The following is a 15,492-nucleotide window of genomic DNA, read 5'->3' on the forward strand; positions in this document are numbered from 1 at the left end:
GTCAACTGTGAGCTCATGACTGAGCTGAAATCAGGAGTCGGATGATTAAGCAACTCTGATACCTAGGCACTCCTCTTTGTTATTTTAATTAGTGATATAATTATAATAATTTAGTATTAATCAAACTCATCAATTATTTTCAAGGAAACAGAGAAAGAGGGTAAATAAAAGGTTCAAACTTTTAGAGCTGGATTGTCTCAAATCATTACATAGCTCATTTCTGGCAGAGCTGGTAGTAGAAATCTGACTGCAAGTGCAACTCAAAAAGGAAGCTGGAAGGAAAAAAAAAACTAGTTTAAGTAGATTTCCGTAAGTGGAAAACATAGCTACATTTTGGGATCTCCACTGGTATTTACAGCATCTTTCTGCCAAGACTTGAGGATAATATTTGAAGAAAGCAAATTTTCTCAGAAGCAAAACTGCTATTTAGATAAGAGAGGAATAAACCAGAAATTGAAAGAGAGGGCTAAAAAGTTTAATTGTGTTTGTATTAATAAAACCATATACCTATAAATTACATATCCTGAAATCTCCTCATAATAGTCAAATGATGTTGTGGCCCTATCTAGCTGACTGAGCAATATTATACCAAGGAAGATAGAAGAGCACCTACTGGACAGTGGCAAAAAAAAAAATTGTAACAACCATCTCCAGCCTTTAAAGGTAGAAAGTTTCCTGCAGTAGAAACTATAGAAGCCTGCCATGAGACGGGTGAGGGAGGTTTTTCTACCTAATTCCTACGTATGGTAGGGAGGGTTGACATCTCGTTTGCCTACCTTTTGCTACCAGTGGTAAGGCAATCATTTCATCCTTAAAACTAACCTAAAATTTACTGTAATTTGCTAACACTCACGAACATAGAAAATGGCATAATTGTATCTATTTGTGAAGGTCAAACTTTAAAAAAAAAAAAAACCTGGTTGATGCTGCCTGTCCATATTTGGATAAAAAATTACTCTTATTTTCTCTCTCTGCCTGTCCCTTAAATACTGTTTTACTCTGGATTCCCTTTTTGACCCTTCTCTGTCTTTCTCTGGGATATCTCAAATATCAACACTGTTTTTAAAATCTAGGCTCATAGGGCTAACTGTCTTAAATATCTCCACTTGAATATCACAGAGGAACCTAAAACTCAACAATAATAATAATAACAAACTATCGAACTATTCTAACTCTTTCCATGTTTTACCTTATTTGATTCTCCCAATGACAATGACAATATGGGGTAAATACTACTATTATTTCCATTTTACAGATGAAGAATTAGAGCAAAGAGAAATTGTGTAATTTTCCCCAGAGCAAACTTCATATAAAAAATTGAGTTCGTTACCTTTCTACCCTCTTCTCTATTCTAGGAAATAGGACAACTTAGACCAGAAATGTGTAATAATCTTGACTCCACTCTCCATTACACCTTCATCTAATTAATCATGCTATGTCCATCATCCCATTCTTAGTGCCCAACAGGACAAATAGTAAATATTCATTCAGTGAATGAACTTCCTTAATGGATTATATAACACTTATGGCACATACTTTTGCCCAAATTCAGAAAAAAAATGTTAGGGTTAGGAAAAATTATATAAAGGATAACTTTTTGTGATAAAGCACTTTTATATACACAAGACAGCATTAAAAAGAATAACAGACTGATTTACTTAGAAGGAGAACGTGCTTTGTGAGTCAGAGGTGCCCATTAAAATGTTACAATTTTATAGGAAGGGCACTTTATAATCACAATAAGAAAGTTACATGATCATGGGAATGAAAAACATATTTTAAGAATACTTTCTCAAGACAGATACAAAATTAACAGGAAAAGTACTGGCTTTATGAGGATAGAAAAAATAAAAAGTGGGGAAAACTGCTATAATGAGCATTAAGGTTTACATTATTTTTGGATTATAATATTGCAAAAATCTAAAAACTATATAAACATGGGAAAGGCAATGTCGTTAATGAACAAATGAAAACAATGATTAACTTAAAAAAATGAAGTTATAGGCAATTTTCTCTTCTTTTTGAGTAATTACTATTGTGTTTTTATAATTATATAGTACAAAGAAATATTTGATGTAATATAATTAGGAGAACAAGAATATAGATCTTTGACAACTGCCAAATGGAGATAATGTAGGTCAGATTAAATTGTAGCTTGTATCAAAACCACTTAGACAACTTGTTAAAACACAGATTGCCTGGTCTTACCCCCAGAGTTACACTGAGTAGGTCTGCTATGGAACCTAGGAACTTGCATTTCTAACAAGCTCCCAGTAAGTACTGATGCCACTGGTAGAGGGGAACACCTTGTTAAGATAATGTGTCAGTGTGACATGAATTTTTATTTTACTTTATAATTTTTATTTAAGTATAGTTGACATACAATGTTATACCAGTTTCAGGTGTACAACATAGTGATTTGACAATTCTATACATTAATCTATGTTCACCACGATAAACACAGTTACAATCTACATGACATGAATTTTAGGTTGTCAGCTGGTAATTTCTTGTTGTCATCAGGAGTCTAGCAAGTTTTGGTTTTAGCAGTGTGTACTTGGACACATTTCTTTGCCAGAATTGACATATTTTATTATTTCTGTATTAATCTTACTTTTTAAAAGCAGATTTACTGAGCTACAATTAATATACAATAAATTGCACATATTTAAAGTATACAATTTGAAATTTTTTTCACATAGGTGACAATCAAAATAATGAACATATCTATCACTCACAAAAATTTCCTTGTCTTTTCAACAAATGTTGCTCAAACAACTAGACATCCATATGTAAAAAAAAAAATCTAGACAGAGACCTCACACTTAATAAAAATTAACTCAAAACGGATCAAATAGAAAACTATAAAACTCCTAAAAGATAACACAGGAGAGAAAATCTAGGTGACCTTGGGTGTGGTAATAACTTTTTAGATACAAAAAGGCATAATCCATGAAAGAAATAACTGATAAGCTGAACTGCATTAACATTAAAAGCTTCTGCCCTGTGAAAGATAGTGTTAAGAGAATGAGAAGGTAAGACAGACTGGGAGAAAATATTTGCAAAAGACACATCTGATAAAGAAAAATTATCTGAAATATACAAACAACTCTTACAAGTCAACAATAAGAAAGCAAAAAACCTGATTTTAAAATGGGCCAAAGACTTTAACAGATATCTCATCAAAGAAGATATACAGATGGAAAATAAGCATATGAAAAGATGCTCCACACAATATGGCATCAGGGAAATGCAAACTAAAACACCTACATACAACCACACACCCAATAAAATGGCTACAATCTAAAACCCTGACAACACCAAAGGCTGGCAAAGATGTGGAGCAACAGGAACTCTCATTCATTGCTGGTGGGAAGGCAAAATGATACAGCTACTTTGCAAGACAGTTTGGCAGTGACTTACAAAACTAAACATACTCATATGATCTAGCAATGATGTTTCTTGGTATTTATCCAAAGGAGTTTAAAACTTACATCCACACACACAAAACTGCACATGTATGCTTAAGAGCAATTTTATTCATCATTGCCAAAACTTGGAAGTAACCAAGATGTCCTTCAGCAGATGAACAGATAAAGAAACTGCCACATGCAGACAATGTACTATCATTTAGCACTAAAAAGAAATGAACTATTTGGCTATGAAAAGACATGGAGGAACTTTAAATGCAGATTACTAAGTGAAAAAGGCCAATCTGAAAAGGCTGCACACTGTATGATTCTAACTATATGATATTCTGGAAAATACAATTATGGAGACAGTAAAGAGATCAGTGGTTTCCAGGGGTGGGAATGGTAAAGTTGAATAGGTGGAGCACAAACGATTTTTAAGGCAGTGAAAATATTCATATGATAATAAAATGATGGATACATGTCATTATACACTTGCCCAAATCCACAGAATGTACAACACCAAGAATGAACTCTAAGGTAAACTTGAACTTTGGGGTGGTAATGATATATCAAATGTAGGTTCATCAATTGTAACAAACGTACCACTCTCATTAGGGAAACTATGCATGTATGCATGTGTGAGCCAGAGGTATAGGCGAAATCTCTGTATCTTTCTTTCAATTTTACTGTGAACCTAAAACTGCTCTTAAAAAAGCAAGTCTTTAATTAAAACCAATATTGAAGTTGGGGCGCCTGGGTGGCTCAGTCAGTTAAGCTTCTGACTCTTGATTTCGGCTCACATCATGATCTCACGGGTTCGGGGGTTTGAGCCCCGCATCAGGCTCTGTGCTGACAGCTCAGAGCCTACTTGGAATTCTCTCTCTCCCTTTCTCTCCCTGCCCCTCCCCTGCTTGCTCTCTCTCTGTCTCTGTCTCCGTCTCTCTCTCCCTCTCTCTTTCTTTCAGTCTCTCTCAAAATAAATAAACTAAAAAAAATTTTTTTAAATAAAAAAAAATATTGAAGTGAACATCATAAATATAAAAAAATTTTCCATGTTCTCTTTTATATTTTCCTCATGCCTCTACTCATCCCCCACCCCAGGTGATGACTGATTTCTTTTCAGTCATTATAAATTAATTTTCATTTTCTAGAATTTTATATACATGGAATTATACAGAATGTACTCTTTTGTCTAGTTTTCCATTCAGCATAATTATTTTGATATTTAGACATGTTGTGGTTTATGTCAATAGTTCATTCCTTTTTATTGCTGAGTAGTATTCCACTGTATGAAAATATGACAATTTGTTGGTTCATCCACCTGTTAAATTTTTTTAATGTTTTATTTATTTTTGAGACAGAGACAGACAGAGCATGAATGGGGGAGGGTCAGAGAGAGAGGGAGACACAGAATCTGAAGCAGGCTCCAGGCTCTGAACTGTCAGCACAGAGCCTGACATGGGGCTCGAACCAACCAACCATGAGATCATGACCTGAGCTGAAGTCGGACGCTTAACCAACTGAGCCACCCAGTCACCCCATCATGCCTGTTAATAGCAATTGAGTTTCCTGTTTCTGGTTATTACAAATAAAGCTACCATGAACTCATGTACAAGTTTTGTATGGACATATGCTTTCACTTCTCATCAGTAAATGCCTAGGAAAGGACAGTCGTCTGATAGGTTTATGCTTACTTTTAAAGAAACTGTCAAACTTTTTTCCTGTGTTCGCATCATTTTGTATTTGCATCAGCAATCTTGCTATTTGCAACAACGTGGATGGAACTAGAGTGTATTATGCTAAGCAAAATAAGTCAGTCAGAGAAAGACAAATATCATATGATTTCACTCAGATGTGGAATTTGAGAAACACAACAGATGAACATAGGGGAAGGAAGAAAAAATAAGATAAAATCCAAAAGGGAGGGCAAACCATAAAAGACTCTTAAATACAGAGAACAAACTGAGGGTTGCTGATTGGGAGGTGGGTGGAGGGATGGGTTAAATGGGTGATGGGCGTTATGGAGGGCACTTTTCGGGTTGAGCACTGGGTGTCATATGTAAGAAATGAATCACTGGGTTCTAATCCTGAAGCCAGGACAACACTGTATGTTAACTAACTTGAATTTAAAGAAAAAAAAAAGCAATCTATAATAGTTCCAGTTGCTTCACATCCTCACCTATACTTAGTATGGATGTATTTTAATATTTAGACATTCTAGTAGGTTTATGGTGGTATCTTATTATGGTTTTATTATGCATTTCCTTAATTAACAATTTTGAGTAACTTTTAATGTGTTTATTTGCCATATACATATCTTATTTTGTGAAGTACCTTAAAATCTTTTGCTGGTTTGTTTCTAATTTAATTTTATTTTGGGATACTTGTTTTATTATTGACTTCTGAAATGTCTTTACGTATTTTGCATAGAAGGCTTTTTAGGAGATATGTGATTTGCAAATATTTTTTCCTAGACTGTAGATTGTGTTTTCATTCCCTCAACAATGTCTTCAGAAAAACTAAGTTCTTAATTTTGATGAAATTCAATTGAGCAAACATGGGCTTGAACTCATAAGCCCAAGATTAAGAGTTGCAGCCTCTACCAACTGAGGCAGCCAGGCACCCCCGTCAAGGAAATTTTAGTAGTGACTATAAATTTGGTAATATTAAGGAAATGTTAATTCTTCCAGTATAATAATGGTATTTTTGGTTATGGTTTTAAAACTCCTTATATATTAAAGATATACAATGAGATACTTATGGATGAAATCTAGGATTCCTTTCAAAATAATCTAATACGTGTTTTGGCAAAGGGGATGGGGTAGAAGTGAAATAGAACTGGCCATGATTTGCTACTTATTAAAGTAAAATGATTGAGGGGTGCCTGGGTGGCTCAGTTGGTTAAGTGTCCGATTGTGGCTCAGGTCATGATTTCATGGTTCGATTTGTGAGTTCAAGCCCCGCGTCCGACTCTGTGCTGACAGCTCAGAGCCTGGAGCCTGCTTCAGATTCTGTGTCTCCTTCTCTCTCTGCCCCTCCCCCACTCGTGCTCTGTCTTCTCAAAAATAAATAAACATTAAAAAAATTTTTAAATAAAGTAATATGATTGATACATCTGTGTTTATTATATTAAAATTTTTTAATTTGATTTACTTGTCCTTTTCTAGCTTCTTAAGTGGAAAACTTAGATCATTGATTGTCAATCTTTCTTCTTTTTTAACATAGGTATTTAAAATTCTTTCCCACTAAGCCCTGCTTTAACTCCATCCCACAATTCTCAGCATTACTCAAGGTTCACCCTAAGTGTAGTCTCCACCTGTCACCATACAACGTTATTGCAATATTGTCGACTATACTCCCTATGCTGCACTTTTCATCTACATGACTTGTTTATTTTATAAGTGGAAATTTGTACATCTTAAGCCCTTCCACCTATTTAACCCATCCCTCCCTCATTCTCCCCTCTGGCAACCACCACTTCATTCTCTGTATTTAAGAGTCCAGTTTTTGTTTCTTAGTTTGCCTTTATTTTTATGTATATTTTAATTGTATATAACAATTGTGTTTGCAGATTTTTTAAATTCTCTAGTGATGTTTTTACATTGTTGTACAGTATCCATTCTCTCTGATGAGAAGCCCGTCATCATTCATATCATTGTGCCTCTTTATGTAATGTGTATTTTTCTCTCTAGCTTCCTTCAATATTTTCTTTTAATCTGATTTTTCAATAGATTCATTATGATGTGTCTAAGTATAGTTTTCTTTGTTGTTATTCTGCTTGTGATGTGCTGAATTTCTTATATCTATAAATTTATATTTCTTCATTCTTCTGCATGTTGCTGTCCAGTTCTCCCCGCACCATTTATTAAAAAGACTGTCTTTTTTCCATCGGATATTCTTTCCTGCTTTGTCAAAGATTAGTTGGCCATACTTTTGTGGGTCCAATTCTGGAGTCTCTATTCTATTCCATTGGTCTATGTGTCTGTTTTTGGGCCAATACCATGCTGTCTTGATGATTACAGCTTTGTAGTAGAGGCTGGAAAGTGTTATGCTAAGTGAAATAAAGTCATACAGAGAAAGACAGATACCATATGTTTTCACTCTTATGTGGATCCTGAGAAACTTAACAGAAGACCATGGGGGAGGGGAAGGAAAAAAAAAAGTTAGGGAGAAAGCCAAACCATAAGAGACTCTTAAAAACTGAGAATAAACTGAGGGTTGATGGGGGGTGGGAGGGAGGGTAGGGTGGGTGATGGGCATTGAGGAGGGCACCTGTTGGGATGAGCACTGGGTGTTGTATGGAAACCAATTTGACAATAAATTTCATATTAAAAAAATTATATTTCTCACCAAATGTGAAAAATTCTTGCCATTACCACTGTCCTATTAATTTTTATTCCTTTTTCTCCCCTGTTTGATCACTCCCATTGTTAGGGGACCACATTTACATTTACATTAAACCATTTTTATTGTCCCAGAGGTCACTGAGGCCCTATTCTTTCCCTTTGTTCTTCAGGTTGCATTTTTCCTCTGATTCATCTCTAAGTTCACTGACCCTCTATTCCACTGTCATCATTCTGCTGTTATAAGCCAATCTGGTAAATTGTTCTCTCTGATATTTTGCTTTTCAAATCTAGATTTTCTTCATTATTTTTAGTTTCCAGTGCTCTTTTGTGATGCTCTATTTATTCATTCCTAGGAGCACATTTCCCTTTAAATCAACAAATATATTTATCCTATCTGCTTTAAATCTTTATCTACAAATTTTAATATGTGTCATTTCAGAGTTAGTTTTCATTCATGAGTCTTCTTCTTGACTATGGATCACTATTACCTGTTACTTCTCATGCCTATAAGTTTTAATAGCACATTAGACATTGTATATTGTAGACATCCTAGGTTCTTTTTTCTTCCTTGGAAGAGTATTGAACTTTTGCTTTAGAAAACAGTAAACTCAGGTGAACTAAAACTTAAAAATTATATTTTCCCTTCAGTGGACAGCAGTTAAATCTATGTTCAGTTATCGCGGCCTTCCAGCTATTCCTTTTGGTGGATTGTGTGAATCCTCCCCTATACATATAAAGTTCAGGACTCAATCAAGAATTTGGGTGGAGTTTATAAGGAAATTTTTGGGCTCCGTTCTCTGTGGCTCCCTCTATTGCAGCATATCTCCTATCACTTTCCAGTCATTCTGGAATCCTCAACTCTTTCCTCAACTTCTCAAGCCAAGAAGACTGTGGCTTTTAGTCTGGATTCTAGCCATCCTTTGCCAAGCAGACTGAAGGGTGCTCTCAGGAGAAAAGCCACCTAAGTGCAAACTTGCTCAGTGTACTCCCTTTCTTTCAAGAGTAGAATCCTCTCTAACTTTTTCCTACTTTTGGTCACTATATGACCATTAAGTAGGTGTTATTTTTGTCCAGAGTATTTACTTCTTATTTTAAGAAGAGTTAGTCTGATAAAAAAATCACTGTGCCAATATCAGAAATGAATCTCTTTTGGTCTTTTTATCACTACAGAAAGCACCCTTACTATAAAACTACTCCCGGGGTGCCTGGGTGGCTCAGTCGGTTGAGCGTCTAACTTTGGCTCAGGTCATGATCTCACAGCTCATGAGTTTGAGCCCTGCATCGGGCTCTGTGCTGATAGCTAGGAGCCTGGAGCCTGCTTCGGATTCTGTGTCTCCCTCTCTCTGTCCTTCCACTGCTCGCACTCTGTCTCTCTCAAAAATAAATAAACACTTTTAAAAAATAAAAAAATAAATAAAACTACTTCCCTCAAACTAATGTCACTTAAATAGGTGTTCTAGGAGTGCCTGGGAGGCTTAGTCGGTTAAGCGTCTGACTTCAGCTCAGGTCATAATGTCACAGTCTGTGAGTTTGAGCCCCACATCGAGCTCTGTGCTGACAGCTCAGAGCCTGGAGCCTGCTTCGGATTCTGTGTCTCCCTCTCTCTCTGCCCCTCCCCTGGTCACGCTCTCTGGCTCTCAAAAAATAATAAATAAACATTTAAAAAAATTTTAAAAATAGGTGTTCTAGATAACACAATTCAATTATTATTAATAAGTGTTCTGTTAGAAAGAAGTGGGTCAAATGGAACTTGGAAATATAGCATTGCAAAACAAATACGTTTCTTTATATCAAGACTTTTAAACATCTTTAATGTGCTAGTAGACATCCTATATCCCTAAATGGAATATGCTCTTGAGATAATATCCTAAAATTTTTCATATATAATTAGTAATATTCACTGATTCATTCAAAAATATTTATTAAGCCCTAGACAGTGAAGACTAGAGTATAAACCCATTTCTCCTAGCACAATACGCTATCATGTTTTAATCTTCTAATTTCACTGTCAGTCATTGATTCAGAGTGGCTAGGTTTATGCTACTTAATCCTCACCAATACTTAGTTTTTTTTGTTTTGTTTTTAAAAAAAAATTTTTAACGTTTATTTATTTTTGAGAGACAAAGAGAGAGCATGAGCAGGGGAGAAGCAGAGAGAGAGGGAGACACAGAATCTGAAGCAGGCTCCAGGCTCTGAGCTGTCAGCACAGAACCCGACATGTGGCTCGAACTCATGAACCTTGAGATCATAACCTGAGCCGAAGTCAGATGCTTAATCGACTGAGACACCCAGGTGCCCCATCAATACTTACTTTGTAATTATCGTATGTATACAATAGGGGTGCTGCTATTGGAAAAGTGAGATAAAAATAGAGGTTCACTAATCGTTAACTTACGTGGACTAGATAAAAATACATGAAATTGGCTAGTATGATACTCAACACAGATGAGTAGCCTGATAAATGTTAGTTTCTTTCTTAGTGTTTTTCTCTTCTTTTGCCTATTAAGTTAGTGGTTTTAACAAGATTGATCATAGATAGGTTGGCAGACTACAGCTCTCAGACCAAATGCAGTAAGAAGTCTGTTTTGTACAGTCCAAGAGCTAAGACATTTTTTTATACTCTTAAAGGACTTTTTTTAAAAAATGTTAAAAATTGTGTGATAGGGATATTATGTGGCCCACAAAACCTAAAATATTTACTGTATGGTCTCTTACAGAAAATGTTTGCTAACTCCTGAGATATAGTCTAATCCTTATAATTATCCCTTATAATTATCTAAAATAAGCAGTATGGTAGAATTCTTTTTATTTACTTAGATGCTGAGGTAGAAGCCCTGATTTTAAAAAAAATATTAAAACACTATTTTACTGGTTTTACTAAGTTTCAAAGGCTCATCTCAAATCTCACCTTTTCTCCTTTTACACCACTACAGTCACATTTTGATCCTGGAGAACACCCATAGCAAGCCTATAAGGAAGAAAAAGAGGGAAAAAGATTATTAAATATGAACCTGAAAATCAGTCTCTGACTTACCCCTCAACTAAACTCAACAATCCAAATTTGTAAAACTAATACCAGAAAAATATCTGAACAGATATATACCAAATTGCAAACAATGGTTGCCTCTGGGGAAGCTTTCACCTTTTATGGTACACATTTCCATTTGATCTTTTCATAATGAGCAGATGTAACTTTCATAATTTTAAAGTGAAAAATATCCTTTTAAAAAGATACTAAAAATTAAAAAGCAATTCAAACAATTTCCCTGTAATATTATTTGCCATTTGTCCAAGCTCTTAGGAACTTTTCTTCCTCCTAACGTCACATTCAAGAAATGACCTTTCAATCTATATTAGCAATGACCTTGGTGACTAGCTAAAGATGTCTGACAGCCGAAGTTGCTTGACTCCCTGCACTCGTGAGCAATCATGGAGCATAAAATATGTAATGCTATCTTCTACCAACTTTTTTTTCTTTGCTCCCATTCTCTCTTGCTAGTAGTTCAGTCTATAATGACTCCAACAAGTTTTACCACAAATGTTGTTCCCACAGCCTAGATCCTCTAAAAAGCCACTACTAATAAATTCTTTTACTCATATTAAGAATTGAGGTCTTGAAGCCAGAAAAATATCCTCCTCCAAAATAAGGACCCATAAGAGAGGCACTTGGCTAGCTCAGTCAGTGGAGCAGTCAGTGGAGCCTTGATCTCGAGGTTGTGAGTTTGAGCTCCACATTGGGTGCAGAGATTAGTTAAAAAAAATAAAAATCTTAAAAAATAAAATAAGAACCCATAAGAGAAGAAGATAATAGATGACTTCTGCCATCCAGATCTACCCTATACTCTGACATAAAGCTGAACTCCTTAGAAAAACAAATAGTAGTTAGTTTAACCTATGTAGATAGCTCACCATTTATGGACAATAAGGTGGTATACTTTTCTTCTTTTATTTATTTATTTACTTTTTGATTTGGGGATATTTTTTATTTTTATTTATTTATTTTTTCAATATATGAAATTTATTGTCAAATTGGTTTCCATACAACACCCAGTGCTCATCCCAAGGTATACTTTTCATTAAATAAGAGAAACTTTTATGTGATGTAAATACCAAATAATGTGTACCAATGCTCAGCCTTGGAAAACTGTGACTTAAAAAGTACCTAAGTGTCCTTTCCAACATTCCCTGTGTTCCTTTACTCCAACCACTACCAGAATACTTTCCCTAATCCTTATCAATTACTGACCTCATCCTTCTAGTCATAACTCCTAATCTACTCAGCTGCAACTAGAAGCTAGCCAGATGCTGGAACTCCTTTTCCTGATTAAGAGCAAACAACAATGGTTTGATGTCGGGGGTAATCTCTCACTCACACTGCAAGTTGTTGTTCCTGAAACAGATGCTCCTGACATTTCTAATCGAAAGGCTGTTATGCAGCTATTATTCATCATACATAGTTGATATTAGGTTTCAGTATCATACATCAACTACGTTACAAGTGAAATGGACTTATACAGACTTACTAATCAAACATGAATTGAGCATTATTAGAGGCCAGAAAACTTGTTAAGCAATAAACACGAATAAGACACAGCTCTTTCCAACATATAAAACTAATTCAACAAATACTTATTGATCACCTGTTATATGCCAGCCACTATGTCACATTAGGTGTAGGTAGAGATGCAAAGACCGTACATCACTGCTCTCTAATGGAAAGGATAATTCCATACAGAAAAATTACATTACAGTATGTCAGGAACAGAGGCTAATTTAAGATGTATAACTTTTTTGTGCAAACATGAATTGCAGATTCCAAAATATAAACTTACAAATTTTAGAAGATACCAATTCACAAGACGAGAACTGTCAATGGTCATATTCACTGAATTAGATTGTGCATATTATCAATAATCAGTTACAAGCATTAATGGAGGATAAAGGATAGTGTACAAAATGGCTATACATTTAAAAATAATTAACATTTGACTTTGAAATGTATGTCTATACTTTATTTTTTAAATTTTTTTAACGTTTCTTCATTTTTTAGAGATGGAGAGAGACAGAGAATGAGTGGGGTAGGAGCATAGAGAGAGGGAGACACAGAATCCGAAGCAGGCTCCAGGTTCTGAGCTGTCAGCACGCAGCCCGATGCGGGGCTCGAACCCATGGACCAAGAGATCATGACCAGAGCTGAAGTCGGATCCTTAACCGACTGAGCCACCCAGGAGCTCCTGTCTACACTTTAAATGTAAATATTGGTGCATAGTCTTCTGGTGTTACAACTAAAAGATAGTATAACTTTCCATTTTCATCTTTCATTAAGAAATCCTTCTTTTTAAAACATAAATTAAGCTCCTGAGAATAATGCAAAACAATAGACAGAAAGGGTTTGTTAATACGGAGAAGATACTACATGAATTTTACTTATAATATTTTTGACTTCTAAGTATCAAACAATATCCTCCAACTTCTAATATAATTTGTAAACAAACAATATAACTTTGAATAAGTGTGCATGTCAATTCAAAGGTAATTTTATATATAATTTTTCTTAAAAATTAGTAATTTCACCTTTTTGTACTTATTACTTCAAATGTAGCTATACTTTAGAGAGGTCGCTACTTAAAACATTTGATATTTGTTTGAATTCAGTTTTAAAATTTAATTTATATTCTATTTATTCCACCTACGTTACAATGACACTGGTACTCTGGCTTTTTTTGTTGTTTTTAAAGCCAATTGTAATACACACACCGACCACTAGATGCCACTTTTCATACAGTTATAACAGTGAAGCCCACATGGAAATAGCCCCAATTTGACATTCGGTTAATGCAGCAACATATTTTTTACAAACAGCCATTAATACTAATTAGGTGCCCAATAAGCACAAAGCACAGTTTTAGGGCTATGAGTTGTACCATAAAATGTGTAGACACGAGTGCTGTCTTTAAGAAACTTCCAATCTAGTTAAAAAAAAAAAACCAAAAAACCCTATGCCTAAATAAATAAAAATAAAATTTAAATACAATGAAATAATGACATAGGAGACAATGGTAACAGAATGAGCTCTAAAATACAAGAAATACATTCTGAGTTTACTTCAGCAATTGAATCATTAGGAAACTCTAAAAAAAGAATATTTAAAAAAAGGAATCTATAAACAAGTCATTCCCATATCCTAGACCTCAATTTTCTCTTTGGTAAAATGACAGATGGATGATATAACCTCTTTAGGAAGCTTCCAGATCTTACAGTATGTGATTCAGTAGGATTTACCAAGTAAAAATGAATGGTATAGTCAATAATTGCTATCAAAGTTAACAAAGAGGACTCCCTTGAGTGTGGAGTGTTCACTAACAGCTCTGTAGAGAAGGTAAATAAATCAACTTCAATTTTGAAGAATGGACAGAAAGATATCTAGAGGGAAAATGTCCATGCTAAGTACTAAAATCAAAACACAAAATTTTTGTGGGCAAAGAGCCAGATTAAGTATTAAGTACCTCAGTCTAAGGACTTCTTAAATCCATATGAAAAAGTATAGTAGGAAATAAGGCCAAAGAAAGAAAATCTTTTCAAAAACTGGAAAAACTAATTCTGCAAAGTCACTGAACACTGTTAAAGCAAGAAAATGATGCAACTATAGTAATGTTTTAAAACTTTTAGGGAGAAAATAATAAAAAGTATGGAAGATTTCTTATTATCACATAGTAAAACACATCATGAAGCTACAATAATTAAAACAGTATGGTGTTGTTCAAAGAACAGGCAACTCAATGAACTGTAACAAAAAGACCAGAAACACACACACATAATATGATAAAAATTGGCTTTTGTCCAATAAATGTGAAAATAATGGATTGTTCAACAGAGGGTGCTAGGACAAGTATAGAAAACAATGAATTGAGATCTCAGGCCCCCACGGTTAAAAAAAAAAAAAAGAAAAAGAAACAGATACGAGAATTAAAAGTGTAAATGAAAGCAAACTTCTGTATGTATTAAGATCTCTTAAAGAAACTCATAAAAATTCAGGTATTAGGATCCCATCTTACAAATGCTATTTCAATAAGCTTGAAATTGGCTACCAGAATCCAAACTTTTAATAAACATCTCCAGGTAATTCTGATTCAGTGATTCAAGCTATATACACTACAAAATAATGGCATAGAAAAATAAGAAATAGTCCAATAATGTGGCTAGTTAAGTATCCTGACTGATATGCCTGCTTAAGAAAGAAACTAGCTCGGTTCCGGAAGATGGCGGCGTAGGAGGACGCGGGGCTCACAGCGCGTCCTGCCGATCACTTAGATTCCACCTACACCTGCCTAAAGAACCCAGAAAACCGACAGAGGATTAGCAGAAGGGAGTCTCCGGAGTCAAGCGCAGACTAGAGGCCCACGGAAGAGGGTAGGAAGGGCGGCGAGGCGGTGCGTGCTCCACGGACTGGCGGGAGGGAGCCGGGGTGGAGGGGCGGCTTGCCGGCCAAGCAGAGCCCCCGAGTCTGGCTGGCAAAAAGCGGAGGGGCCTGACGGACTGTGTTCCGACAGCAAGCGCGACTTAGCGTCTGGGAGGTCATAAGTTAACAGCTCTGCTCGGAAAGCGGGAAGGCTGGAGGACAAAGGGAGGGAGAGCTGCTGAGCCCCCGGAAGGCAGAGCTCAGCTTGGCGGGGAACAAAGGCGCCAGCGCCATCTCCCCCGCCCATCACCCAGCCAAAATCCCAAAGGGAACC

At 35.5% G+C, this 15,492-nt stretch overlaps 1 protein-coding gene across 2 annotated transcripts in view; it reads right to left on the reverse strand.

The window, feature by feature from the left end:
* COL4A5 (collagen type IV alpha 5 chain) overlaps window positions 1–15,492 on the reverse strand; it is a 243,484-nt gene that overhangs the window by 133,274 nt on the left and 94,718 nt on the right. For both annotated transcript variants that reach the window (XM_081793058.1, XM_081793057.1), the window contains exon 2: window positions 10,668–10,727. In XM_081793058.1, the coding sequence (XP_081649184.1) occupies window positions 10,668–10,727 (60 nt within the window). The remainder of the gene's footprint in view (window positions 1–10,667; window positions 10,728–15,492) is intronic.

Source organism: Panthera onca, chromosome X (assembly GCF_046562875.1).
Source record: "Panthera onca isolate mPanOnc1 chromosome X, mPanOnc1 haplotype 2, whole genome shotgun sequence".
In the NCBI taxonomy this organism is placed as follows: domain Eukaryota; kingdom Metazoa; phylum Chordata; class Mammalia; order Carnivora; family Felidae; genus Panthera; species Panthera onca.